We start from the raw sequence: 27,909 nt of genomic DNA, 5'->3' as shown, positions 1-27,909 counted from the left end.
CCATTTGGCCTTTTCCCTTTCACTGGCCTATTTAGAAGCCCAGGAAGGGCCGAGGCCTGGGAGTTTGGAAAGTCTAGGCCACAGGCTTACGTTCTTTTAGGCCTGGGAGGTACTCACTGAAGTGGTGTGTATGGGCTGTATCACTTTAGACTGCTGGTGGGAACTCACACGCTTCTCTAAACAATAAATGTTCTTGTAGAAAACTAGTTGTCAAGGAGAAGGATCTAAGCCTTAGTTTATCCCAGATATGCTAGTTTTCTATATGCTGAGAATTTTTAAACCACATGAGGTCTCCCTTGCTACAGCCCAAACATTTCAGCAAAAATTAAGCCATAATCTCTGAGAACTGGGTGAAATTAATCAGTGAAAAATAAACTATAATTTCTGTTATGGAGGTAAATTTTGTTTCAGCCTCAGTTCTTCTAGCATAATCTCCATTCAGGATGTGTCCTAGAATAAGACTGTCTTTCTCCCAGAAACAACCACCAATATGTTTTTTCAGAGCACTCCTTCCTTATAGGCCCTTTTCACAATGCCTTATAAGCAAAAAGTAACTCTCTGCTTGGGAAAACCCTTGTTATTTTAATGAGTAAATTCAGCACATAAAGAGGGAAGGGGATATACAAGAGAAAACATCCCTGTGTTTTCGAAAGCATCTTCCTTCATATTTCCAGCAGCACCTGGAACTTTCCACAAACCAAGGCATGGTTACTCAGACTTTGCCTTCTTGGGAGCTGGTATGGCTGGGAGTATGCGAACACGAGTAGATACTCTGGTGGAGCCCTGCAGATTTTCAGCAATGCAAGTGTACAACCCATCATCCACTACACGGGCTTCATCAATGTAAAGGATGCTCTCAGATTCTTGCTGCACCTGCCCACCACGTCGCACCAAGTCTGTGTGTTCATGGACATAGGGTGGTCTACCAATCTGGAAGTAAAGAACAAAAGAAGATTTGAGAAAATCCTTTTCTCTGGCTGAGGACAAGCTAAGTCAGGTGTGCAATAGCATCAGCTGGTGCATCCTGTGTTGTTATGGAGATGCAACCATTAAGTTCCCACTCAAAACCCAAGGAGAGGAGGGGATCCTGCCACCTTCCCTGCCCAGCTGATCACCAGGCAAGGAGGGGAGGCAAGCCACCACCTTCCCTGCCCAGCCGATCAGTGGGGAAGGAGGCTGGCCTTCGTCCTGGGGGGGCCTTGCCAGCCCACCCACCTGCCAACCCTCCTTGGCCCACCTTCCTGCCAGCCCTTCCAGCCCCAGCTTTCTAGAGCCCATTGTATTCCCACAATGGGCTTTGTTGCTAGTTTAGTAGATTTATGCAACTGCGCTCAAACTATGAGATTTTTTTTTAAAAGGATGGAAGTGTTTCAATATTTGGAAAGTGAAACTTTAGTAGTAGACATGAAACAGTTGATTTCTGTGGTAGTCAATTGTCGGCTTTGTTTGGGGTTGATTCCTTTTTAAAGAGACATCACAATAGCGCAATAAAGGTGTCTGTTAAAAAAAATTGTGGCTTCACTGTTGCCAGGAGCCCACAAAGTCTTGCAGGACTCCTGGTCTTGGGCAGGAAAATCTCTTCCTAGGATGCAGAAACCAGAAAAAGGAGGAGGAGTTGAGTGGGTGGTCTCTGGAGAAGCGTTTCCAATCGTTCTCATGCAGGCAAAAAAAATGGTAAAGAAGTGTCACGAAGCAGAGTAAATGGGAAATCTGCGCGCTCAAAGAAAATGCAACAATTCCGGGAGGATGACGGGTTTTCACTGGTGGATTAAGAGGATGTGTGAACAGTTGTGAGTATAGTAGAATAATTGCGATACTATGCAATTATTGGTGGTGCTACAATAAGGATGTGTGAAAACGGCCCAGGTTAAAAAGTGTTAAAATCTCCATGAGAGTTTCTCTATGAATCATCACTGCTAGAGCATTGAACTTTCAACACTAGAGCATTGCATAGTGACACCAATCAAATGGGCCAAATCAAAGCTTTACCTCTATTACTGGGAGGGATAGGGATGGGTGAGACAGAACAGGATACTGTGCCTGCATCCCAATTACTGCAAAAACTATCTGTGTAGCAATGTCTGTTTGCATCAGTGTACTACACAGTCACACATCTGAGCTGAAGCTCATACACTCTCCAAAAGCAGGACACTTCATCTTGGCAAAAAAAGAAAAGAAGGAGCAAAATAATGTTGCAGCAATCAGGTGCCAGTTTCTCCATATTTTGCACAATTACTGTTTTTGTTAGGAAGGGTGGGGAGTGGCTTTCCTTTTAGGGAACAACCTCAGGCCAAGGTTTCCCTGGAAAGCACCATGGTAATTTGTTGTAACTTCTCAGAAACCTCCTGAGAGCATCCAGGCTGACCCAAAGGTGCCCTTCCAGCTCAGTCCTAGTAAAATAACAAAGCAACAGGGTGGAAACTCTTGAAAATACCTTATAGCAAACTATATAGCACCTAAAAGATCTGGCCCATAAGGAAGAGATTCAGAGAGTTTCCCCAGGGAAATGCATCGTACTAAGCCAGAAAATGTCTGTATAGAAAGAAGGTTTATGATAGAAAAAAGGGGAAATAGTAGGTGGATTTAAACGGGGTAGGAAAGGGGTCAAAATACAAAGACAAGCACCCTATCTCATTGCATACAGTCTCTCAAATAAAAGCCGCACAGTTGGTCTAACTCTGCTAAGTACACTTGACCTAGATTGTCACAGGTTCCTCCAAGCATGCACAGAGTTCCTTGCGGAATCAGGACAGTGGAGGAATCCTTAACCCCTGGCCCACTCACCTTGGGCTCTCCAGATGTTTCAAGTTGGAACAAAAGAAAAGTCTGCCGCTCCCGGATGCAGCAGCTCCTGCAGCTCTTAAGCCAGCCTCCTCAGTGAGATTGATTAGCAGATCTAACCAATCCCCAGCAGAGACAATTATTACCAATCAGAGAATTATTACAGGGGTAGTCCCACCATATTAATGGCTCTGCACTGCCACGGTTGTCCCTTGTCGAAAAGAATTAAGTTGGCCAGATAGCTCCAACATGGAGTGGAAGATAAAGCATTATTCTCATGTAAGCCCCAGGATCCAAGAAACCAGGTGCTCTAGGTGGCACTCTTGAGCCATATTGAATCTCTGGGTTCTGTCACAACTCCTTTCCATGTTTAGTTAGCCTTGGATTCAGCTAGGATTGCATGACTCAATAACAGCAAGAGAAAAAGTGTTCAGGGTTTACAACAGCTGATTGACCCAAAAGGATGTGAACAGAAAGGAGATACTGTAACCAATTTTGACCTTCCACTGTAAAGCAATGCCCCTCATACCAAATCATTCATAGAAAGAATCAGTATGGACAAGTGTCCCAGTAAAATAAGTGCTGTCACATCGATGACAAAATGACAGTAGTATGAGAAAGAACACTGGGATATGAATTAGAATAGCCTGACCACTGCATCAGCATGAGAGAATTCAACTTCGTGACACTGCAGAGATTTCTGTCTTTTGGTGCTACACCTCTGAAGATGCCAGTCACAGCTGCTGGCGAAACGTCAGGAACTACAATGCCAAGACCACGGCAATACAGCCCGGAAAACCCACACCATTGTTCTCCGGCCGTGAAAGCCTTCGACAATATAACTTCATGAATGTCTTCAATACATTCAGGTGGGTTGCAAGCCCCTCTCAGACTGCCATTTCTTGCTGCCTTTCGGAAGGACCTGTAGGTAGTATGTGTTCATAGAAAGCAAAGAGACTGAAGCTCCTGCGTCTCTTTGGATGCATGGTAAGAGGAGCAGCAGGGCGGTAAGATGAGGTCACTCCATGGAGGAGAGGATTCCTTCATAGCTCAGATCCTTGGTTTGTTCCTCACTTCAGTACACTTTGTGGTGCTCAGCTTGCACTTCCTCTCCTCAGCTCTCTTGCTGTACTGCCCACCATCCTGGCCTTGATAAGTGAGGTGATAACTCTGGCTCCTCCTCTTCCTTTCAAATAACACTGCAGACATGTGCTAACAGCTCAGTAGTACGGAAATGCTCAAAACTACTGAACTAGAAAGACCCTAAGGTTCACTTCAAACGTTACAAATAAACCAGAGTTTGTTCCTTATGGGCACAAAGCCAGTTAACTGTTGGTCCACATGTGGTTAGAATAAGTTTACTTGGAAAGAAAGACCCCTCAATTTATTAAAGTGCCCACATATGAGTGTCTCAACAAATTGGAGTTACCATTAACCTTAATAACTTTATTGCTTTCCCACAGGGTCTAGAGGTAATGGGTGGAGGTAGATTGACATCCACTTCTGTATTCAGAAAAAATATTTGAGGGTAGGCAAACTGTATGACCCAATTGCAAAGAGGAACAATTAATTTTTTTTCATTTCATCAAGGAGGTCAGCCCAATCATTATTCAGTTTGGCTTTGAGTCCCCTCATTTTCTGGGGTCATGGGTCATGTTAGCCTTTTGTTCAGATTTCCAAGGGGAAAATGCCACAGATCAGCAGTGGAGCAGAAGGACATGAAGAAGGACTACTGTATGTGACATGCCATCTCTAGCCTCCAATGCCTACTCACACCATCTGTACCCAGCCTGCCACCTACTTGTTGTCCTGGATATTCCCATGTGAAATCTACAGCAATTTCTGGTTCCCCCAACACTCTGCAAGTGACATTGAAATTGTTTCCAGTCTGAATGGATGTTACTGAGGATCTAATAGCAGCCTTGGGAACTGAGGAGGGATCTGTAGGGGTGAAAACAAAAGAAGAAAAGTTCAGTGTGTCAGAGGCTGCTTCCTGTTGAATAATTGCTTTCTTCAACCACTATATATTCAGGACTTAGTTGCGGCCACTAGTACCTTGTTAATAATGCCCTTACTACTTTCTTGCATCAAGGACACCAGCATGATAAAATTTCACAATCCTCCCAAATGGAGCAAGAGAATGAACAGTTGATAGATATGATGCCATGCTCATTCCTGCCTAATTCTGCTCCTCAAGGCCAAATTAAACAAGTTATTGAGAGGTCTGATCTTTTAGAAGTTTGCTTTTTCTTTGAGTGTAAAACAATTGTGGCAGACTGGAAAAGTGACACTGGGGTGTTTAATCCCTTTCCCCATGCTATTTCTCTATCTCATATTCAGTCACATATACACAAATGTGTGAGCCCAGCAAGGAAAACACAGTTACCCATTCATTTCCCCCATGGGTGAAAAACAGTGTTATTCCAATTAGGATAGTAGGAGACGGGAAAGATGAGTTAAACACCCTGTTAATCTGACCCAATTCTGGAGTCTCTATGACTACTTTGAACTAGCCCACTCCACACACATAAGCACTGACAGGATCACAGATCTCTCAGTGTCTCATCTAATTTGGCCCTTATTGTTTGTGAAACCTACTGGATTTAACTAGCAACCCAGTAGCTAAGTCCAGCTCATACATATCACATCATTGTGTCATAGAATCTTATATACTAATAGCCAAGTGGCCCTGATCTGAGATACTTAAATTTGGAGACTAAATCCATGAATGGATAAGACACATCTTTGTGCACACCTCAAAAATGACCAAAGTTTGCAGAAAAATCTGAAATTAAAAAAAAACATTGGGTTTTTTTTAAAGACCCCAAAATGATAAAAGGAGTGCCCGTGGCTTTAACTAGATGCCCTCAAAGTCTATTATTAGGCAACCATTAGCCAGTATTCCAGACTTGGTTTCTGTCAGTAAAAGGTGGAAGGAGGGGGCAGGGCCCTTTCCAGGTAGGATTGCCAGCTCTGGGTTGAGGAATTCCTGGAGATTTGGGGAGGGGTGGATCCTAGAGAACGTGGGGCTTGGAGAAGGGAGGGGCCTCAGCTGGGTATAATGCCATAGAGTCTACCCTCCAAAGCAGCCAGTTTCTCAAAGGGAACTATCTCTGTAAAGCTGGAGATCAGTTGTAAGATCTGAACAGTTGGAGATCAGAAAAAGACTATTCTCTGTTCTGTTATCTGCAGAGTACAGCCATTTTGACTATATACTTTCTCCTTAAAAAAACAGCATATTTTGAAAAATGTAGTAAATTAAAAATGCACGGGGGCATTGTGATGAATTTTGCCATCTTACATGGAATTTGTGTGAGGTTTGAATCAATTGCTTCCTCTAAGCTTCCAGGTGCAATTGAAATCTGATTTACAAAGCTCCCAGAGCACCTCTCTCAACTTGTGTACAGCTACTCTCCAAACTGTCCTGAAATCTGCTGCTCAGACTTCCACATAGATGCACCACAAGACTCATTGCTCAACAAGATCTACCTTAGGGCAACTTTGCCATTATTTAGAAAACATTGCAAAACATTTCAGAGAGAGACTGAAGGCCGTATTTAGCAAACATACCGTGTTTGGGATGGGGTGGAGAAAAGGAAACAACTACTAGGGAGGGCTGGAATGAAGATGGGAATAGCACTTATCCCAAGTTTAAAGGGTCCTTTCCCTGCCTCTTGCAAGCGGCAGGTCCCTTTAAACCACTGCCGGCGCCAGGGTCTCTGGCGCCTGCTGCAACCCCCCCCCCCACGTGCGCAGTGCCCCGGACTGCGTGATGATGTCATCACGTGATGATGTCATCGCGCAGCGCAAGCCAGGGCAGTCGCTGGCGGATGGCTGGGGTGGCGGGTGGAGGCTGCTCCGTGCTCCACATGCCACCCCGGTAGCGGCTCGTGGCTGCTGCGCCCGGCTGGGGGCGTGTGGCGGCAGCGGCAGCGGCACGGGGCTGGCTGGTTGCAGCAGCTGTGGGCCAGCCACGCCAGCTCCGCGGCACGCGCCTCCGCCCCCAAAACCCCCTCTGGTGCCTCTCCAGGGCCCTCACTCCTGAGGCCACCGCCTACCTGGCCTCTATGGGTGCGCCGGTCCTGCTTTAAACTATCAGGTGGCAGGCATTGGGGGGGATCCCGCTGCTTGACAGCTGATAGTTTAAAGGGCCCCTTTCCTGCTGCTTGCAAGTGGCAGATCCCTTTAAACCATCAGGATCCCTCCGCCTGACAGCCGATAGTTTAAAGGGAAGCAACACAAGTAAAATGCAGAGGGAGCAACAATAGAAAATAGCTTTTTATATATATAAATGTGTGATTAATAAGTTATAAAGTGCCAAGTGCTACAACACTATTCATTCATATACAAAATATAACAAGATATGACAAGATTTACCAGTTTCCAATATACAACAAACAAATAATCCACAAAGCAGTGGTTCTCTTATAAACAAAATATAGGTTACTTTATATTTCCACTGATGGTGCTGGTGTGATGCAAGAGGGCTGAAGAAGCTTACATACCACAACAAGGTAAGTATCTTCAGAGTGAGAGCAGTAACTCTTCAAAAAAGATAACTTTCTTTCTCATTCCTCAATGTTTATTACAAGCAAAACTCTCCAGGCTCCCCTCCTGCTCTGTCTCAGACCAGAGAGCCATGTGAGATCCAGCAGGAGGCGGGGGGGCTCCAGAAGCTTCCCACGCCTCACGCCCTCGGCTCTCTTCCTGTGCCTCACACGCCCTCAACTCTCCAGCACCTCTCCTGCCACCCACCCACCGGCCTCACTCCACCGGTGCCTGGCTCTCCGGACACCGCCCCCCTGGCAGGCAAAGCAGGTGCAGGGTGTGTGAGGCGTAGGAAGCTTCCTGCACTGCCACCGGCAGGAGTGTTCCAAACTGTCCTGGCTGCTGGCAGCTTTGCCACCTGCCGATGAAATGGCATAAGGAGGCTTGGATTGGTGGCAACTGCCAGGGGCAACCTTGGGCCGGCAGAAGGTAAACTCCCTGTACCCTGCCGCTGGTGGGCTTTGCTTGTAATAAACATATATTGTAAATACTAGCAATCTCTACACAGGCACTCTCCCTCCAACTCTGCAAGTTGGGCGGGTGTTATGTTGTTAACTATGTGAATTCCTTTGGTAAACTCCAACCTCCAGTGGTCGGGAAGAAGCTGAACTGTGGTAGTCAGAAAAGACGCCTACACTTCCCATCAAAACTTTTGGGAACCTGACTCATGTCCGCCTTATGTCCAGCATCGCTTGTAGCTTGGCTCTCAGATAAAGTCCAGCAGGTAGCAGGTGTGGGGAAATTCCTTTCTGTACCTGAGAGCCCCTGCCAAGGTAGACAAAATCCTGATCTAGATGGACAGATAACTTGACTCTCTATAAGGCAGAAGGGTTGTCAGTTCCAGACTGGAAAATTCCTGGAAATTTGGAGGTGGAACCTGGGGGGGACAGGAATCGGGGAGGAGAAGAACTTCAGCAGAGCAGAATGTCATAGAGTCATTCCACCCTCCAAAGCTGCCATTTTCTGTAGGGTAACTGATCTCTGTAGTCTGGAGATCAGTTGTACTCTGGAGATCTCCAGGCCCCCACCTGGTGGTTGGCAACCCTATAAGGCAGCATCATTTGCTGTCTTATAAACACAGGAATGTATCAATTTTAATTACTCAATTTCTCATTTCAGTCATTGTAAATCAATTGGTAGTGCTTCACTTCTGCAGCTCTCCTCACAGGTCATTTTCTACTCTCCTATTTCTCTGCCTCAGCCACAAGCAGCCAGTTTCCTAGGCCTATACTTTTTGTAGCCTTCCTATCTTATGCCCTTTTGTGTATCCTCCCTATCTCTAGGATCTGAGCTACTCAGCCACAGGCAGCCATTAGCATTAGAGCTGCTTGGCCAACCCCTACCAGAGGTCATCTGTGCCATCACCTGCATTACCATATTCCTTAATTAGTGATGCCCTTTTGCTGCCTCCTTCTGTCCTTTAGTCCCTGTTTTTTTCTCATCCATTCTTAGATGTCAGTCTTGACTTTCACCTGTTACCTTACCTGTACTGATTACAAATGTCAACTCTATTGACCCAACCTTGCCTATGCACTTTAGACGACAGCCAGCAAGACTCTTGCTGACCAGGCAGACTTCTAACAAACTCATACAGCTTCAGTCATAAGCATATTCCCATGAACTGATTTCACAACCCTTTTTCATATTCACAGTTTTGCACACAGAGAGACAGTTCATGCAGAATAAATTTGATTCTGGCAACTCAGTTACTGAAATCATTAAACTAACTAGGGCAGGCAGATCAGAACTTGTTTTCTTAGTTTTAGGGGCGGATGGCTCATTATTCAGACAACTTACAGTTCACATAAATCAGCATATATTTGGTGGAGATCTGCCTTAATCCGTTCACATTTGCCATGCAGAAGAGGGAGCCTGCCAGGGATGGCTGAGGACGGTGGATTGTGAACCCTTTCTTCACATCAAAGGAGATGTCTATCCCATCCACTGTAACTTTCTCAGGTGGAAATTCCCGGTGGAGAGTGACTTTGGCAAGCGGGTTGGTCACCTGGCAGGGCAGAAGGGTCGGGTGGTTGGTACGCAACTGGATCACTTCATAGTAATCTTCTGTGGGAACAAATAGCTCCTGAGGATCTGAAGAAAGATCACAAAGGGATACCATTACAGCTTGAGAGATAGCACCTCCTTCTGTACCAGTGCAGATGTGCAAAATTATTGTAATCTGTAGCCTCTTTATACAAAGTTGGTGTCTGTATCATCCTCTGAAGTTTATTCATCAACCGCTGGTACTGCTTTTTTAGGGACCAAGAAAAAGCATATGTATGATGATAAAAAGGAGGGAGAGAGGATGATGTAAGCTGCCCTGGGTCCAGCGGCGGGGGCGAGTGGCATGTTTTGAATAAATAAACAAAATGTAACTAGTCTCATATAAACCTGAAGAAGTTGCCTATGCAAAACTGAACTATTCAAAAAGGCTTTTGTACTGTAGGGAGGGATCTCAGAGGCTCCGCTAATGAGTTAGGGAGTAGACTTCACCCATGGACTTCACCACTATGTTGCCATAGGTACTATCTGTTGCTTTAAATATGTGCTCCTATGTCAGGCCTAGAATTCTTATATTCTGTTTCAGCATTTCATCAACTCTATATTGCTAGAATGGCTTATGTTCTGTTCCAACATTTCTTCAACTCTGTATTGGATTCTTGCTAATGTTATGTCTTTGTAAACTTGCGTTTATTTACCCCACGACCTTGTTTATGAAATTGTCCTTGATACTGACTGTACTGTTCTCACACTTTGTAATCCACCTTGAGTCTCAGTGAGAAAGGTGGACCATAAATGACATAAAATAAAAGAGAAGCCAGCCTTAATTTCTGTATCCCTAACAAGCATTCCAGCTATTCCACCACCATTGTATAGGGCCTCCTTCTAGCATATCTTGCAGAACAAGTCCTTTTAATGTAATTTAACTGTAGATTGAACAGATATAAGGGGCTAGCAATTGCAGCAAGCTCTGTCCTCTGACATATAGCACATTCCATGGAAGGCATGGAAAGGTCTATCACACAGTGAAATTGACAGCGCTGAAAAAGCAGAGTACCTGATTGTCTAGAATGAGACCCACAAACAAATGCTTGTACGTGCACAGGACCTTGATTTACCTTCAAGTACAAGGGTCTCTGTCTCCATTATTGGGAGCCCTGCTTTTTCAGTCACCCATCACATAGAGAAGTGCTACATGCATTGCTCCTTTACTCACCTTCAAGTGCATGTGCTTATTTCGAGGGAAGGCCTTGCTGCTGCAAAGCTGCTTCTCTTCCTCCTTACACATGTTCAGTCTCCATTCAGGGTGTGGATAAAGTGGTTTGAGAAAGAATTTCCCTTCCTTATCCCAAAATATTCATACCTGTTGACACCCCATGAAGTTAATATACAGAAGAGTCAAAAGGAAATACTTCTTCACACATCACGTAACTAATTGTGAAGCTTACAACCACAGGACACAGTGACAGCCACTAGCACAGACAGCTTTAAAAAGGGAATGGAGAATACTGTGGAGGAATATCTCTATCATTGGCTATTAGCCTTGAATGGTAAATGAGACTTCCGTATTCAGTAGCTGTATATCTTTGAGCACCGTTATTCAGCAGTAACAATGGGAGACACTTTATTTTATTTATTTATATGTCCAACTTTCTCTTGAACATCTCAGAACCCAAGGCAGGCCCCACATCTGGTTAACTCCTGTGGGAAAGAGGGTGCTGGAATAAATGGATTACTGACCTAACCAAAGTATGAATGAAGAAAAGCCTGACCTGTGAAGAAGACAAATGTTTTGCCCATCCGATTCTCTCCATCACGACATTCGCTATCCAGGCACTGCAAAGACCAGCAGCTGTACTCGCCAGTGTCTGCAGCTGTAGAGTTGACAACAATCAGCTGACTGTGCCTTTCAAAGTCTTTGATTCTGAAAGAGAGGAAACAAGGCCTTGCAAAATTTTCAAGAAAGATTAACTCTTCGTTTTTTGTTTGTTAGTCAATTTTTGCTTATTTTATTTGCAGTCATGCTTGTGTGAGTCAGCCAGAAAGGCAAATGTGAGGCCTGTACAGCAGTTTAAGTGAGACACAATATTCCCCAAGATTAACATGTCATTGCTGCCATTCTTCTGACAAAAGCCTTGGAAACATCTCCAATCTAAGAGAATCCCCAGTTTTAAAGATTATTTCAGCCTTAGTTAATTGGTTTTCATATAGCCCTTTTACCCTGGCACATGAGTAAAAACCATAGCACAAAGAGTGAAAATAAACTTTATTATTGGCAGGATACAATTAAGCCTCACCGGAGACGTCTCTGAACATCATCTTCCTCAAGGTTGACTGGGTATCTCCATTTAACAGCCTTTCCTTTGCAGCGCAGGTCCAAAGTTTGGCCTGCTCTGAGCACCAAGGTCTCAGGAACCTTCTGGAATCGCCCCTTTGTCACCATATGAGTCAGAATGGATGTAGGTTGCAGTCCCTTACTGGAAGCAATAGTGGGTTTAACTTGACCTTTCTTCTCGAGTAGCTTCAATGGTCCTTGTTTGACCTTTTTATTAGTCATTTTGGAAAGTTTGGACTCTCTGGGTTTCGATACCTTAATGACTTTCTTCCCTGTAGCTTTGGAAGTCTTTTCTTTTTGGCATTCAGCTATGAAGAGAAACGTTGTCATACTATCATAGCAATAGCATGCACATGCACCCTTCCTGCCCTACATATAAAAAAGGGTTGAAAATATTAGTTAGACACACAGAACTCAGTGGGATTTATTTCCCCATAAACATATGCAGAATCAGGCTATTCATTTGTTTATGCCTGCTGGGCCCCATGCTGTCAGACATACTCAGTGGGAGATGCCAGAGCTAAGTTTTACTTTTAATTGATTCCATACTCTTCAGATAGCCAGAAACTCTAGCATACATATATCCAGAAGAATTTTCTGACCATTTGTATCCACCCAAGAAAAATATTTTAAACGCTGTGCATTTATAGTTGGTTCACTTAAAACCAAACTGAATCTTCCTTGGACTTTACAATGAGTCTTCATAATGCCTAAATAAATTTGGAATTCCTATACTGTCTTTAAGTACATTCACTTTGAAAAACGCTGCAATTTAAATATGATCATCTTAACTTTCCATGTGAAAGAATTAATTTCTGCCACTCTGGCCATGTTTTCGGCTTGATTAAAAATGGGGGTGAGAGGAGGAATGATTTTGCCAAAAATTCTTTTACTAGAACAATCATCTCAATCTGTATTTTTAAAAAATTCTGGTACAAATTTGGCTTGTGTTTTTGCAGATCTGCCAGTGAATCCACAAATCTGCTGAGCAATGTATTATCTTGTCTCATTCTTCCCTAATTCTCCTGGGATTTTGTCAGAATACTGATCTGTGGCTCTGAGTTTGCTATCTCCATAACTAGGTTCCCTTGGCTCCCAATGTACAGCAGGCAATGTGTGGCTATGTTTTTCTTTTGAGGAAAAGCAAGAAAAACACCAAGCAGGTTGCCAGGAAAGGGGAAAAATCATAAGAGCATACGAAAGGGGGAGGAACAGAGAATGAAGAAAAATGAGACTTACCCAAGACAAAGAGAAGAAGGCAGATGCTCAAAACAACCCAAAGTTTAGAATTCATTCTGGGACGAAGTCGGAAGTAAAATGTGTCTCTCTGCAGCCAATTCATAAGGTGCAAAGGGCTCGTTCATCTGCTTCTTTCATATGCTGGAAGAAATCTCACACTAATTTGTCGGGGCAGTGGGGGGGGGGGTTGGAATGGGATTCAGGCTATTTCAAAGCAAATGCTTGGCTTGCTTCTTTAAACAAAATCCCTTTCACACATGAGTGCCACAAGAGTTCAGGATCCTACAGGGGAGGTGAATAGGGCTATTCAGTGCTGCACTCTGTCAGATTCCCTCCAAAAACAACAATTTCCAATTACAAAATATTATAGATCTGTTCTTTTCAGAAACATTCCAGAGAAAGCAGCTGGGAGCACAAAAAAATTGCTTCCTAGGTTTCATGAAAGGAGCTTAGGCTAGGCTCACTTGTATTCTTTCTTTCTTTTATTTATGTCATTTATAGTCTGCCTTTCAAGGCGGATTACACAGAGTGAGATTAGCAGTCAGTATCAAGGACATTTCCATAAACAATGCCATAGGGTTAATAGATACAAGTTTACAAAGATATAGCATTAGCAAAAATCTGATACAGAGTTGAAGAAATGCTGAAACAAAGTGTAAGCAATTTAAAGGTACAAATGTTGACAAGTCCCTCTGAGTACAAAGATGAGCTCTGTCTTGAACATACAAATATAACAAATAAAGACATGCTAATTTTATTATTTTACTTTTTATTTATATTTCACTTTTCTCCCTAATCAAGACCCAAAGCTGCTGCTTCTCCTCTACCTTATCTTCACAACAACGTTGTGAGGTAGGTTAGGTAGAGAGATTGTAACAGGCCCAAACTCACCCAGTGAGCTCCAATGGAAAAGTGGGGATTTGAACCCAGGTCCTACTCTGACACTCTAACCACCATCTCACCCCAGCTCTCAGGAAGATAAAAGGGAGAGAAGATAAAAATGTTTTAGGTGTCCATCTGTGACACTCTCCCCTCCGGGTTGGTAGCACCCCTGGGTTTGGGGTCAGCACTGCCCCTTTAACTGCAGTCCTTGCCTTCTCAAGGTACTCCTGTCTCTTCCTCATCTCTCCACACTTCTCATCTGACTCCTTACTCTCCACCCTGCTTGTAAGGGGGGGGACCTCCCCTTTTATCCCTTCACCAATCCCAGCCTCCACCTCCTGGCCCCACCCCTAACAACCTAGCTGCTGCCTGGACTGCCTTAGGCAGCCACACCTGTTACTGCTCTGCTGCTGGCTCTTCTAGGCTACTCCCTGCCCCTTCTAGCCCACCTGTTGGTTTGCTCTGCTGCTGCACCTCTCCTGCCAGCTTCTGGGTGGTAGTGTGGCCTAGTGCCTCCTTTACCGCCTTTGGCCTGCTGCTTGAGTTGGTGCTGGCTGGCTGCCTCAGCCCTTTGTCTCTTCTTCTCCTGGCTGGGCTGTTGTTCTTCCCCTGGGCTGAGGGAAAAAGACTGCCCTGGAGCCCTGACTGGGTAACTGGCGCTCATTAGGACCTAGGAGGCATCACCTAGCCTGCCTCCTGTTGTTGAGGCTTTGCCTGAACTTCCTGCACCTGGGGCTTCTTTGGCATTCTTGGCCCTTGTTGGTGACTCTGACAGCTGTCCTGTCCTGGCTGGGTGAGTGTTATGGGTAGTAGGGCTGGGGGGCTGCAAGCCTAGTTTCTGGGGTGGGTGTCCCTGGGGCGTTCCCTAAGTCCAGCCCCAGCACCGGACACCATCCTATGCCAGGTCTGTCTAAATACTGGATATGTTATGTTAATGTAACTAGTTGATCCACAATTGAGTGCCTTAACTGTTGTTTAATATGTTTATATCTTGCACATCCAAAGAAGATTTAGTCCCAAGATAATTAACAAATAAATCAAGGCAGTTAACAAATAAATCACCAACAAACCCTTCTTAAAATAAAACAACAGCATAAAAGCAAACCAAAGCAGCATATGATGCTGAAATAAAACTAGCATCACTTAAAATCAGCCTTCAAGTAATAGGCATGAGAAGCAGTAGAAAAGCGGCACATTAGCTGTTTAGATAGCAAAGAATATATAGCAAGAGTTATATAAACAGCTGGTCAGTGCTTAGCAGCTGATCAATGCAAAATGGCTATTTATATACATTACAATGAATCAAATACTTTGGCACAGCTATTTGGTGGGAAGTGGATAGGATGTTCAGAACATAAGGATGAGAACTCATAACTTCTGAAGTTAGGTGAGTGGCTATCAGAGGATGGCCTTCTCTGCCATAGTGCCCCAGCTTTGGAACCCCTTCTCCGTGGAGATTTGATATTGCTACTGAAAAGAGAACAGCTAAATGTGGGGGAGGGTTAGTAGCTTATATTTTTTACCATTTCTTGTTTCTGTGATCATTCTATTTACACTTTTTAATTATTGCTAATTAATAATTATTTATAATTCTGTGCTGCTGCTTTTTAAAATGTTGTTGAGATGTTTTGCATTTTTAAATTTGTGGTTTTAAATTGTGTAAGCTGACCTGAGGAATTTTTTTTTTAAATGGAAAGATGGGACAGAAGTATTATGAACAAAATAAATATGCATAGCTGTGACTATTCAGTCTTATAGTAGCATGTAAAAACCTGTCAGTTATCTGGTTTTCTACTTAATCAGAAATAGAAGCTTGCTCAGAACTTAAAAGCTGAATTGTACACCTCCACTTTTAAACTAATTCTTCAATAAACAATGTGTTGCTATAGTGTGGAGTGCATGCATATTGCATGAATGCAGTCACGGTGACCTACATGTTCTGATGATCCAACATATGATGACATAAGTGGAGATCCAAGGTAAATATTTGTACTGGTGAAAAACAAGACTGTGTGGATATATAAGGTGGGAAGAAAAGGGAGGTGGCAGGTGGATTGGGCTCTGTACTTGGTCTTCCAACTTCTTTTCAATAATAATAAATGCAAAGGCTTTTTGTGTGGGCAGGTGAGAAAAACAGGGTTTCTCACCTGTAACTTGATCGTTGAGTATCTTCTGTGCAGACACACATTGGGACTGCGCAGGCGCAGGCCAGCCGTGGAAAGATTTGCCTAGCTTTTAGAGATGTCAAAGGGGACGCTCGGCGAGGCCGCGCATGCACGGTGGTGTTCCCGCCAAAACGCAGCCACCAGCTCAAGCATCCCCAGCATTCCCTCAGTTCACCTGAGCCGCCAGAGAGCCAAACACATATAGAAAACAGTACTCACAGTGGGGCAGGTGGGAGGGAATGTGTGTCTGCACAGAAGATACTCGACGATCAACAGTTACATGTGAGAAACCCTGTTTATTGTCGTCGTACTTCTGTGCAGCCCCACATTGGGAGAATAGCGAGCATCTCACCAATGGGGGCGGGTGTGAGTGTTCAGTGGAATAAGGAACGCAGGACAGCTGTGCCAACAGCTGATTCACGTCGTGCATTCACGTCCACAGAGTAATGTCTGATGAAGGTGTCTGATGTAGACCAAGTTGCAGCCTGGCAGACGTCCTGAAGAGGGACGCCACGGAGGAAGGCAGCAGAAGCAGCTTGTGCTCTAGCCGAATGGGCAGTCAACGAAAAAGGGCACTGCACTCCAGCCTGATGGTAACACAGTTTAACTGTGGACACAATCGATCGAGAGATAGATTGGGCAGAAGCAGGAAGACCTCTGCGAGAACCAGAGTAACACACGAACAGTGCAGAAGACTTCCTGACGCATGTGGTGCAATGTAAATAAAACAATAAAGCACGTTTAACATCCAGAGTGTGTAGTGACTGTTCCCCCGGGGAAGAGGGTGTTGGGAAAAAGGAGGAGAGAACCACCTTTTGTTGTAAATGAAACTTCGAAACCACCTTTGGTCGGAATTCCATGCTGGTGTGGAGCACAACCTTTTCTGGGAAAAACTGCAGAAACGGGGGGTCAATGCGAAGGGCAGTAAGTTCCCCCACTCGCCTGGAGGACGTAACCGCCACCAAAAAGGCCACCTTCTGTGTGAGCAGTGGCAAGGGGCAGGTTGACAGAGGCTCAAAGGGCTGGAGCATCAATTGGGAAAGGACTAGGGACAAGCTCCACTGAGGAACCGGTGGAGCCCTAGGAGGGAAAGTCTTAAACAGACCTTTCAGAAATTGTTTAGAGAGCCAGTGGGCAAAAACAGTCCTCCCATCAATCTGCTCATGAAAAGCAGAAATCGCAGCCATATGCACCTTAATGCTGCTAAAGGCGAGACCTTGTGAATGTAGAGTCAAAAGGTAATCCAGTACCAGGGGCAGTGGACAGGTAAACGGGGAGACCCCTTTAGGGGCCAACCAAAGGGAAAACCGTCACCACTTCCTATGATAGGACACCCTGGTGGACCGTTTGTGGGCATTGAGGATGACCCGCAGAACCCCAGGAGACAGGCCTACTCCGGGGGGGAGCAGGAGCCAGGCAGCCAGGTTTAGGATTTCCACATGGTGGTGCCGGATCCCGTCCCTGACTAGCAGGTTCGGAACAGGCGGCAGAGGCAGGCATCGTCCCTGAGAGAGGGAGAGCAACAGAGGAAACCACTCTTGACGGGGCCAGCGTGGGGCCACCAGGATACAGTGGGTCTTGAAGGCCCTGACCTGGCAAAGAACCTTGTGCAGGAGCGGGAAGGGCGGGAAGGCGTAAAAGAACCCTGGGGTCCAGGGAATTTGGAAGGTGTCCCCCAAGGAGCGAGGGCCTATCCCAACCCGGGAACAGAACAAGCGTGCTTTCTCGTTCTCGGCCGTTGCAAACAGATTGCCACCCCACTTGCGGAAAACCGGCTGAAGATAGGCATGGTTGAGGGACCATTTGTGTTGTGGTAGGAACACTCTGCTGAGCGTGTCTGCTGAGGTGTTGAGTTCCCCGGCAATGTGAATGGCCCGTGGGAGGACATTGTTGGATATGACCCAGGTCCAGAGAGCCGTGGCTTCTGCGCAGAGCTGGAGTGACACCGTTCCTCCCTGCTTGTTGATATAATAACAGGCTGTCGTGTTGTCCGAAAGGACTTGAACCCTTTTGTTGCGGAGCGCATCTGCAAAAGAAGCAAGGGAGTAATGGATCGCTCTAAGCTCTAGCACATTAATATGCAAATTAGCCTCAGCTGGGGACCAAGTGTCTTGGGCCGTCAAAGTGCCACAATGTCCTCCCCAGCCCAGAGTAGAGGCGTCAGTTGAGACAGTGACGTCAGCCAGGAAGGTGCCAAAAGGACAACCCGCAGACAAATTGTCTGAGACCATCCACCAGGTCAAGGACCGCAGTACCACCCTTGGTATGGAGAACCGTTGGTGTTGACTCATGGTCAAGGGGTCGAATTTGCGAACAAACCAATTTTGCAGGGGTCTCATGCGTAACCGTGCAAAAAAGACCACACCAACAGAGGAGGCCATAAGGCCCAGTAAGGTCTGGATCAGGAGCGCCGTTTGAAAACGGTCAGAAATGAAGTGTTGGGCTAGAGAAGCCAGCCTGCGGAGCCTATCAGGGGGCAAAAACGCTCTCCCCAGGGGAGAGTCAAAATGGACGCCAATGAAGCGTATGGTCTTGACAGGAGACAGAATAGATTTTGCATAATTCACCATAAGCCCCAACCTGGAAAGTAACAACAAGGTGAGGGTGAGGTGACCTTGGAGGGAGTCTGTGGAGGGCCCCATCAGGAGCCAATCGTCCAAGTAGGGGTAGATGACACAACCCATGAACCTCAGATACGCCACCACAGCGGCCATACACTTTGTGAACACACAGGGGGCCGAAGCCAGCCCAAAAGGCAGAACCGTGTACTCGTAGGCAGCACCCTCACAGAGAAAGCGGAGGTACTTCCTATGCCCCTCGTAGATGGGAATGTGGAAGTAGGCATCCTTCAGGTCTATAATGGCTAGCCAGACATCCATTTCTAAGAGGTCTATGACCTTAGCCAAGGTCAGCATCTGAAATCTTTGGACCCTGAGATAGGTGTTAAGACCCCGAAGGTCCAATATGGGTCGGGACCCCCCGTCCTTCTTGTCCACCAGGAAGTACCTGGAGTAAAACCCCTGAGGGGACTCAGAGAGATTAACCACACGGATAGCACCCTTATTCAGCAACCCCAAAACATTATTTTTCAGATCATCATCATAACAGGGGGAGGAACAGGGAGGGTGTGAAAGAGGAGGGGTGTCAGTGAACAATAACTTGTAACCACGGGCCACGATTGTAAGGACCCAACAATCAGTAGTAACTAGCTGCCAAATGGGCAGAAAAGGCTGAAGCCTGTCCAGGAAGGGAGTACGGTGAACAGTGCTCGGTGGCGACAACTGGGAAGCGTCCAGGTCTAGTCAGAAGACGGACTTCTGCCCAGAAGTCGAGGCCTTGGGCAACGAAGGCTGCTGCTTCCCCCTGGAATGGCCGGAGTGCCTAGACGCGTGCCTCTGCGGGGCTGAGTAGGAGCGCTGACCATAGGGCTGACCATAAGAGAATCGCCCCTGACGCAGGTGGTATGGCTGATACGGGGTCTGGTAAGGTTGAAACCGCCCAGAACGGTACCTTGGAGCATTCGGAGGATGAGACGCAATGACCCCCAGAGACTTTGCCGTCTGATGCTATTTTTCCGCATCTGGGAGAGAGACTCATCGGTCTTTTCCGAGAAGAGAAGGGCACCTTCAAAGGGAAAATCCTCCAACTTGGCCCGCTTTTCTAGGGGCAAGGCCGTCGACCTCAGCCAGGCGTGACGGCGCAGCACCACCGAAGATGCCATAGACTGAGCCGAGGAGTCAGCCGCATCCTTCCCTGCGGTCATCTGCTGCTTGGCAAGCCTGATCGCCTCTGCCTGCAGAGCCTTGACCAAGGGGCACCGCTCCTCTGGAAGGTCCACAAGATGGGAAGACAGGCGCTTCCAGAGGAACAGGTTGTAGGAGCCCATGATTGCCTGGAAGTTGGCAATGCGGAACCCCAGAGAAGCCGAGGAGTAGAGCTTCCGCCCGATGTTGTCAAGCTTCCTACCCTCATGGTCAGCAGGTGCAGAGGATGAGCCGTGTTGGAACCGGGCATGGACCTCCTCGGCAACCAGGGAAGACGACTTTGGATGGGTAAACAGGAAGGGACAGTCTTCCTGCTTCAGCCGATAGTACCGGTCCACCTTCCGTGCGGTCGCAGGAACCGACGCAGGAGTCTGCCAAAGCGCATGGGCATTATCCATGAAGTCTTCCACCGGGGGGAAAGCCACTGAAGCCAGGGAATCGGAGTACAAGGCCTCCAAGAGCTTGCTCTTTGGCTTGTTGGTCGTCACTGAGACATCCAGCTCAAGGGCCACCGCCATGCGAGACATCTGCTCCACGAACATCCGGTAGTCATCATTCGGGGAAGAGGAACGGACATCTCCTACCGTTTCGTCCGGAGATGGATCGGACGCCAGGTCGGAGGAGTATTCAGAAGGCGATGCGAGGCCTTCCTCGTCTTCTGAGCCGGAAAACTCCAGGGGAGCAGGCGCCGGAACAGTGGTGGCCAGCCTGGTCAGAACCGATGGACGGGTTCCATACGCGGCAGAAGGCTGTGGCACTCCCTGAGAGGTAGATGGAAAGGGAGGCGGATAGGCAAGCATGGCAGGCTGGGTCGGAACCGGTGCACTCGGAGCTGACTGTGGAAAAGGGGCACCAACGCCTATAGCCAGGAAACAAAATCCTGACAAGTGGTCATGTTACCTACGCCCGGAACCGACTGCCAGGGTGGTAGAGCAGGTGGAATCGGCAACGGCCACTGTCTGGAACGGAGTGGTGAGGGTCCGAGGGCAGAACCAAGGACTAGGGCAGAGGTGGAACCGACGGGTCGGACAGAATCGGAGCAGGCAAGGAGCACTCGAACTGCGCGTATGGATCCGGTAGGTCTGGCATGGGAACATAGTCGTCTGCACCACAGGCGGTGGCGTGCAAGGAGGGGATGGAGTGTGAAGGAACTCCTCAATACTTCCCTCAGCCACAACAGACATTGGGGATTTCGGGAGATCCCGGCCAACGGTTGCAGATGGCGCCCGCTTCTTGCCCTTCGACTTCAACTTGGTCTTCTTTGGCAGGGGCTCCAAAGTAGCCCTAGTGGTTGAAGATCGGGAGGCAGATCGCTTCTTCCCCGGAACCGAGGACTCACCAGAAGTGGGCTTGGGGGTCGACGGCTTCGGAACGGGCCGCTCCATCGGATCCGAGGATGTGGTCGGATCCGAGGACTTCTGCGATGGGGACAGAGAAGGAGCCGAGGAACGGGGCTTCTCACCAGACTGGCTTCCCGACGACTTGGGGGGGAGAAGGTTGGCCTCCCACAGGAAAGCCCTTAACCTGGCCTTCCTCTCGCTCCTCGCCTTCGGAGTGAAGGACATGCAGGTAGTGCAGTGCTCCACAACGTGACCCTTCCCCAGACAGATGAGACACAAGTCATGGCCGTCCGATTGGGTCATCTTTGTCCCGCACCACTGGCACTTTTTAAACAGCGATGTCTGAGGCATCTTAATGCCAGATATCTCCCAAAAGTTGGTAAAAAGGAAAGATATCTCATGAAAAAAAGCAGAGAGAACTCGCTGAAGAGAACGCTGATTGAACAGATAACGCTAGGAAGAACCTTTCCCGACGGCAGCGAAAAAGGAACTGAGGGAATGCCAGAGATGCTCGAGCTGGTGGCCGCGTTTTGGTGGGAACACCACCGCGCATGCGCGGCCTCGCCGAGCATCCCCTTTGACATCTCTAAAAGCTAGGCAAGTCTTTCCGCGGCTGGCCTGTGCCTGCGCAGTCCCAATGTGGGGCTGCACAGAAGTACAACGATGATCAATGTATTCTTAAAGCAAGAGACTTGCAGAGCAATTCTAAACAGAGTTGCAACCTTATAAATTCACTGAAGCCTGTGAGATTATAAAGGTATAATTCTGTTTAGGATTGCTCTGTGAATTAAACAACAGACTGTGGCATGTCACATCCTCCCTCTAAGTTTTCTAGTAGAAAGTTGGTCCTGGTAAAGCGTATGAGACAACATCTGTACCTGCAAATGAAACTCATACTCTTGGATTCATAAACAAATGGTGCTTTCTTTATTGACTATAACATGTTCTCTTTATTGTTTTCAACAACTGAAATGAATTGGAGAATGTGTGTTTTGTCAGAGATGATCTAATAAACTTTTTCATGATGACATTGTTGCTCACTTGTTTTACCAAGAGAATTAACATATGAACACTTCTAGCAAACATGTCAAATTTCAACAAGCTGAGTGATCTTAGAAAATCTGCACATTGCACATATGCTTGGATAACACACATGAGCATGTGGGCACAAATCCTGCCCTTGATACATCAGTTATCTTGAGACTAGTCAGTCAACTGCCCAGGGCTGAAGTTTAGTTTGAATGCCTCCCCTATAAGAGAGAGCCACCATTTCTTACCACACTCAAAACAATTTTTGGACATCTGAATGTATGGCAACTTGTTTTCAACCAGTTCATGGGTTTCAGTTCCAGTTTGGGATTAAGACAACTGAGAAATTTTACGTTAACTTCCAGTTCATTAAAAACCCACAAAATATCACTCTGAGCCAGTTTTCAGTCAGCTTTGGTTCAACTTCCTGCCTCGAAGTTACTAATCATGCTTTGGATTGCACTGTAAATAGGCTTTTAAATGTGTCTGCTAGGAGTGACAGTGGTAAGCCCAAAAGTTACTTTTTCAAATGGGATACTACATAGTTGTGTCACAACATTTGCTATGTCACCTGTGTTGATTCTTCTAGACTAACACAGGAATTGTTTCAGTTCCTATAGAGCTATCCAGCTTCTGATTCCAGATGCTGGTTGGTTATAAAATAATTCATTTGGAAGTTCTTTAAATGAATCTATGATCTAACTTGCTGTATTAAACCAAGGCTGATCTACTGTGCATTCCCATTCCAAGAGTAGCCAATAGATGCCCTGGAAGCCCACAAGCCAGGCCTAAAAGTAATGGTAAGCCCTTTTTGCTTGTTTTCAAGATTCCAAGTATTGAAAGATAACTGTGCCTTCAAACATGGAGTCAAGAGACTGACTATGCCAGTCTGTTTCTTGACCCTTTCAAACATTGGATCAGGCTTCTTGGCCTAGTTAGAAGCCAAGATGGCCTTTTTTCTTTGGGAGAGTGCAGTCAGGATGACAATGCAATTTCCCAGATAGATAAGATGGAACTAGCCACGGGTGTAGATCACAAAGCTTCAAGGACAGAACACAGGCATTTCCACACCCCACACTCCATCTTATTAATACACAACATTCTGGGAGTAGAATGATTTGCCTCTAATTGTGAGGATGTGCCAGCTGCAGAGACGTGTAGTCACACGGTGAGCAACTCGCTGATTGGTCAAGCCAGTCAGGCCTTATTGCAGGCAGGTGGCCTTAAAGCCTGAACCTTTGCTCTAGTTACATCCTTGATCTTGACAACATCCTTGCTAGGGATTACATCTTCCTTTGAGATGGTTGCTGGTGGGCACCTTAGCCATACATCATCTTTGTGCCTTGAACCTGAACAGGTGTCAGCATGGAATTTTTGTTCTCGGGATTTTGAACTTTGTGGTTTTGCCTGAATTATTGTGCTCTAGCTGAATGGTGACATCTGATTTAGGACTGAAAGTCTGTACAGTATTATTAGGACAGTTATTTAGCTTATTATTATTTTCTTTTCCTGCTTTGTGCACTTCTATAATTGTATTCTCTTGCACATCTTTTAATAAACTTTATTAATCATATTTTTGTGGTGTTATTTGGGTTTCAGCACTTCAGTCTGCATCCAGCACCTTGACCTACATGCCACAGCTACCCAAGTAATTGTTTTGTGGAACTCAGTCTACAAAGTGGTCTTCCATGCAGGGCTGACTTCTTTTTGCTTAATACCCAGTAGGGCTTGAGATTTGTCTCTTGGTTTCAGGCTGGGGATTAGCCAAAGATGCTGGTGGTGGCTTTGCTACTCTGGAAATGAGGATTCACTCTCTAGTTTTAAGTGTTGTGACTTTTGACCACTATAAGAAATCTCCTTGTGAGCAGGGTTTCATTTAGCTAACCTGGCTAATAGAAGTTGATAGACTGTTCCTCCATGCATGTCTCTCACTCTTTAAAAAGGCATTCCAGTTAATCATCATGGCTGGACAATACTCTAGCATTAACACAAGGTATTTCAAGTGTAAAAAGAACTATTTCGGCAATTCACAAAATAGCCTTGTAAGGTGCCACTATTATTACTCTTATTTGTGTATTGCAGAGAGGGGAGAGACTGAAGCTGATAACTTGCCAAATGGCATCCAATGAATTTGCAGATGAGGTGAGGTTTGAACTACTGCTTGCACTTTTAACCACTGTGGAACACCTACTTATCCACTGGCTGAGAATTCCACAAGTCAGTTTACTATCTGCACTTAATTACTTGTTTGGTAGTAGAGAATTTTGTACTATAAATACGTACAGACACACACATGTGTAAAGTTTGAGGGAAGCAGTCCTGTCAGCCAGGCCTTCCATCAGTGAGAATCCATAGTTCCACATCATGGTTCCCCTAAAGTCATTTTTTTGCAAGTGACAGCTGAATCTGTATCACTTCTTTCATGCTTCATCTTTTGTAAGGACAGATCTTTATTCCTGTGTCTCTCTGCGCTGTGCTGGATCCCATAGCCAAAGTAAATGAGGAGGCCTGAAACAAGTAGCACAGCAATAAGTGACTTCTTTATCCTTTCAGAACCCCAAATGCATAGTACCGTTTACCAAACATTCCAGTAATATAAGCAAAGCTATTTTAGATACATTCAAAACACACACTACTAAATTTAGCCTAGAGTTCCTAAATCAAGTGCTCTTATCTGCTTTTTCTTTATTATCATTTTCCAATGCAAGTACCCACAAGGGCTCATGGTTTGCTGGTCATATGGGTTCACACATGCATATATATATATATATAACTTGATTTATTTGCATTTGATTACTTTGTCCTTACTAAGAGTCTCTCTACACAAGACATCTTACACAGGGACGCTCAAGAGACTTACTTTCTGTGTGGTCTTATATTCAAGTGTACTCTGTCTCCCTAGCAGTGCATGTGTATCCACAATAGGAGAACAAGTGTAAGATCGTTCACTTGAGTGTCCCATGTAAGATGTCTTGTGTAGAGAGACTCTCTACACGTTACTAAGTACCTAAGGACACTCAAGTGCAGGATTATATGTCCAGTCCTCAATTCACGTGCAGGTTGTTCTTGCTCAATGTATGGAAATGCTGATTTCCCGGGAGCTCCCTTTGTGTGACTGCATCTGCTAGTGATTCTGGAGGGCACAGTGCCAATTTTGCTCTGTTTTTTCTGCAAGAACAAGTACCGTAGGCTCCTTTGAATAGCCAATTTGCATTTCTTTAAGGTGTGAAAAAGTGTCAAGATCTGCATTTCAATGAATGGATGTGGGGGAAACGGGGATACTTTTAGCAGTTGAGAAGGAACTGATATCAAACACTTGATACGGAGCAAATTGACGTGTGACTGTGCGATCGAGTGCATGGAAAGTTGGAGGGGGGACATGTGAAATGAGGTTCACTTGAGCATCCCTAGAGTTATTAACTTGTAGAGAGACTCTCTGAGTGGCAGTTTGAATGTGCGGATTGACATAAGTGAAAAAACGCTGTCATTGAAGCAATACAATATTATTGTATATGAAATGTCTGTTTTTGTAGTTGGATACACAATGACCATTTTACACACACACACATTTATTTATTTATTTGTACATTTGTATACCACATCACATGGATACTTTAAAAAGCCTTCATATCATATAGTGCTGTTATAGTAGTGTAACGAACATGTATATCTGTGCTCTTGTTACTTTTCAGAACTCCTACAAAAAGCAGAGGGAACACAGAAGACAAGATCTGCTTGAACCACTCCACTTCTCTACCAGTCAGAAAAACCACAGGTGGGTTCTTCTGTCAAAGGCTCATATAGGATCATCTGATCCCTGTAATGAAAATTAACGAGCCCTACTGATCTAACCAACAGGTACCACAGCTTTATTGGGAATTCAGATTATAAACTGTGGAGAAATGCTTTTTATTTGAACGTTTGGACTGTATCAAAACTAGAGATGGGCACGATCCGCATTACGATAGAAAAAACCCATGATAATGGCGATCACGTGATCGTGACCCAGCGGATCGTGATCGTCCACGGCCAACGATCCAGTGATCAGGAGGGGCCTGGATCGGGGCGTCCGGGCTCGAATCGGGGATCCTGACACTCAGGTGCCAGCAATCTATTCCCCTGGCAACGGAGCCAGGGGAATGCCTGAGCTCTGTTTGCCCTCCTTCTGTCGCCCTGGAAACCCCAATGGAAGCCCAGCTTTCCTTGATCAGCAGGGCTTCCTTCCAACCACGGAGCAGTCACAAGTTGGGAGAAGACACCCAGGAGAGGGAGGGAGAAGGGTGTGTTCTGTAGCCATGGACACTCCACTCTCATCCCTGCAAACCCTGATAGGCAGCTCTGACGGCCAAACACAGATGGCCAAAAACAAACACGGATGCCACTGGCATCACCCACCATTCCTGTATTGCTAGGAACAGCGGGGCGCCCCTCCGCTTTGGTCTCCACGATCCACGATCCACGGATCAGGAGTGGGAGATGCTCAGTGTGGATCATTAATTTGGGATCATCGCCAGCGCTGATCCGTGATCAGCTGGATCGTTAATTTTTTTTGGATTGTGCCCATCTCTAATCAAAACCTTCACCTCCAGTTAAAAAAAACATCTCTTAACAGAGAATAGGCAGGGGGCAAGAGGAAGCCAAATGATTTCTAAGCCACACCCAGAGACTTGGAGCAGAGAGATTTCTTCTTTTAGGCCTCTTTGGCCTGCCCAATGGGTGGGCCAAAGGAGATAATAAAATCTCCTGGTACAGGGGGAAAGATATCTTTGGCTCATTTCATCAGGAAGCTAAAGGAGCTAGGATTTGGCTCCTGCAGGTGGTGGCCATTGGAGGCTGAAGTCCTGAACCAAAGGTACAGGAATTTCTCACTAAGCTGAAACCTTCCAAGTCAGAGAGTCTGTCTTAGCAGAAGATCTAACTAGGGCATCTACAGACAGGGACAGAGGAACTGCATTTTTACACATTTATTTTGGGCTCTTTTCTCAAATCTTTTGCTGTGCTTAAAATTATGAATGTGGACATTTCCCCCCTTTTAAAAAAAATGATTTTTTTTTTAAAAAAAATCTTTGGCTTGCAGCTGTTCTCTGTACCACATGGACTTCCACTGCTCACCCATGCTATTTAAAATGGGTGCCACAGAAACGTGGTGGTCTGTTGGCAATTTGCTGATCCCCCAGTGGAGCACAAGTGCAACAAGATGTCCCTGTGGCAATCAGGCACTAGGCACAAGGCAGAGCCTCAGAGTGGCAAGCCTACATTAGAAAGTGGGGAGTCCTGGACTTCCCGTGGGCAATTCCCATGAAGGCCAAGTGGTGGCATGGGGTACAAAAGAGACAGAATGAAATCCCCTCTAAGGGTTGAGAGGGACTGGGTAGGTGGCCTGTACCAGCTGGAGGCTTGGGCTGCCACTGGGTAATCCCCAGACAACACAGAGGGCCCACAGATCAGTGGGGCTGTTCTGCCACACACTTACTTTGCAAGTGACCATTACTTTCCCCAAATATGCCCCTGTAAAATATCTGCCAATGCCCATATTCTGAAAGGCTTACCCAATGCCATCCACATCAAGTACCGAAGCCAAGTGTCACTGGTGAGTTGGGCCATTAGGCAGCTATTGATTAGAACACTGAGGATGGGCAAGAATGGCAGGCAGGGCACCTGGAAATTAACACAGAGATATTTAGAGGTCAGACTTCAATAGCACAAAAGAAGCATTGGCCCTAGGCACACCAGGCACTGCAGGACTAAAGTTTACCAAGGAAGAGGAACTTAGTGCCATGTGTCATCATAGGTTCCTAAAATTTTCTTCATAAACTAGAGACTTA

General features: G+C 45.9%; 2 protein-coding genes across 4 annotated transcripts in view; both read right to left on the bottom strand.

The window, feature by feature from the left end:
• Positions 1-670: 670 nt before the first annotated feature.
• On the bottom strand, positions 671-12,959 carry LOC129329303 (platelet-derived growth factor receptor-like protein). The gene is made up of 6 exons (XM_054978804.1): positions 12,905-12,959; positions 11,628-11,973; positions 11,103-11,254; positions 9,127-9,420; positions 4,583-4,722; positions 671-930 (listed from the first exon to the last, which is right to left on the bottom strand). The coding sequence occupies exons 1-6, from the start codon at positions 12,957-12,959 to the stop codon at positions 709-711; spliced, it is 1,209 nt and encodes a 402-aa protein (XP_054834779.1). The 3' UTR covers positions 671-708.
• Positions 12,960-21,959: 9,000 nt separating this feature from the next.
• The window catches only part of LOC129329073 (cationic amino acid transporter 2-like), a 28,137-nt gene continuing 22,187 nt past the window's right edge, over positions 21,960-27,909 (bottom strand). For all 3 annotated transcript variants that reach the window (XM_054978483.1, XM_054978485.1, XM_054978486.1), the window contains exons 11-12: positions 27,634-27,742; positions 21,960-24,592 (exon numbers count right to left, since the gene is read on the bottom strand). In XM_054978483.1, coding sequence (XP_054834458.1) covers positions 24,447-24,592; positions 27,634-27,742 — 255 coding nt within the window. In that variant the 3' untranslated portion in view covers positions 21,960-24,446. The remainder of the gene's footprint in view (positions 24,593-27,633; positions 27,743-27,909) is intronic.

The sequence above is a fragment of the Eublepharis macularius genome, chromosome 4, assembly GCF_028583425.1.
Source record: "Eublepharis macularius isolate TG4126 chromosome 4, MPM_Emac_v1.0, whole genome shotgun sequence".
Lineage (NCBI taxonomy): Eukaryota > Metazoa > Chordata > Lepidosauria > Squamata > Eublepharidae > Eublepharis > Eublepharis macularius.
Note: the sequence above shows the minus strand (reverse complement) of the source record. Positions and strands in the feature narration are given on the sequence as shown.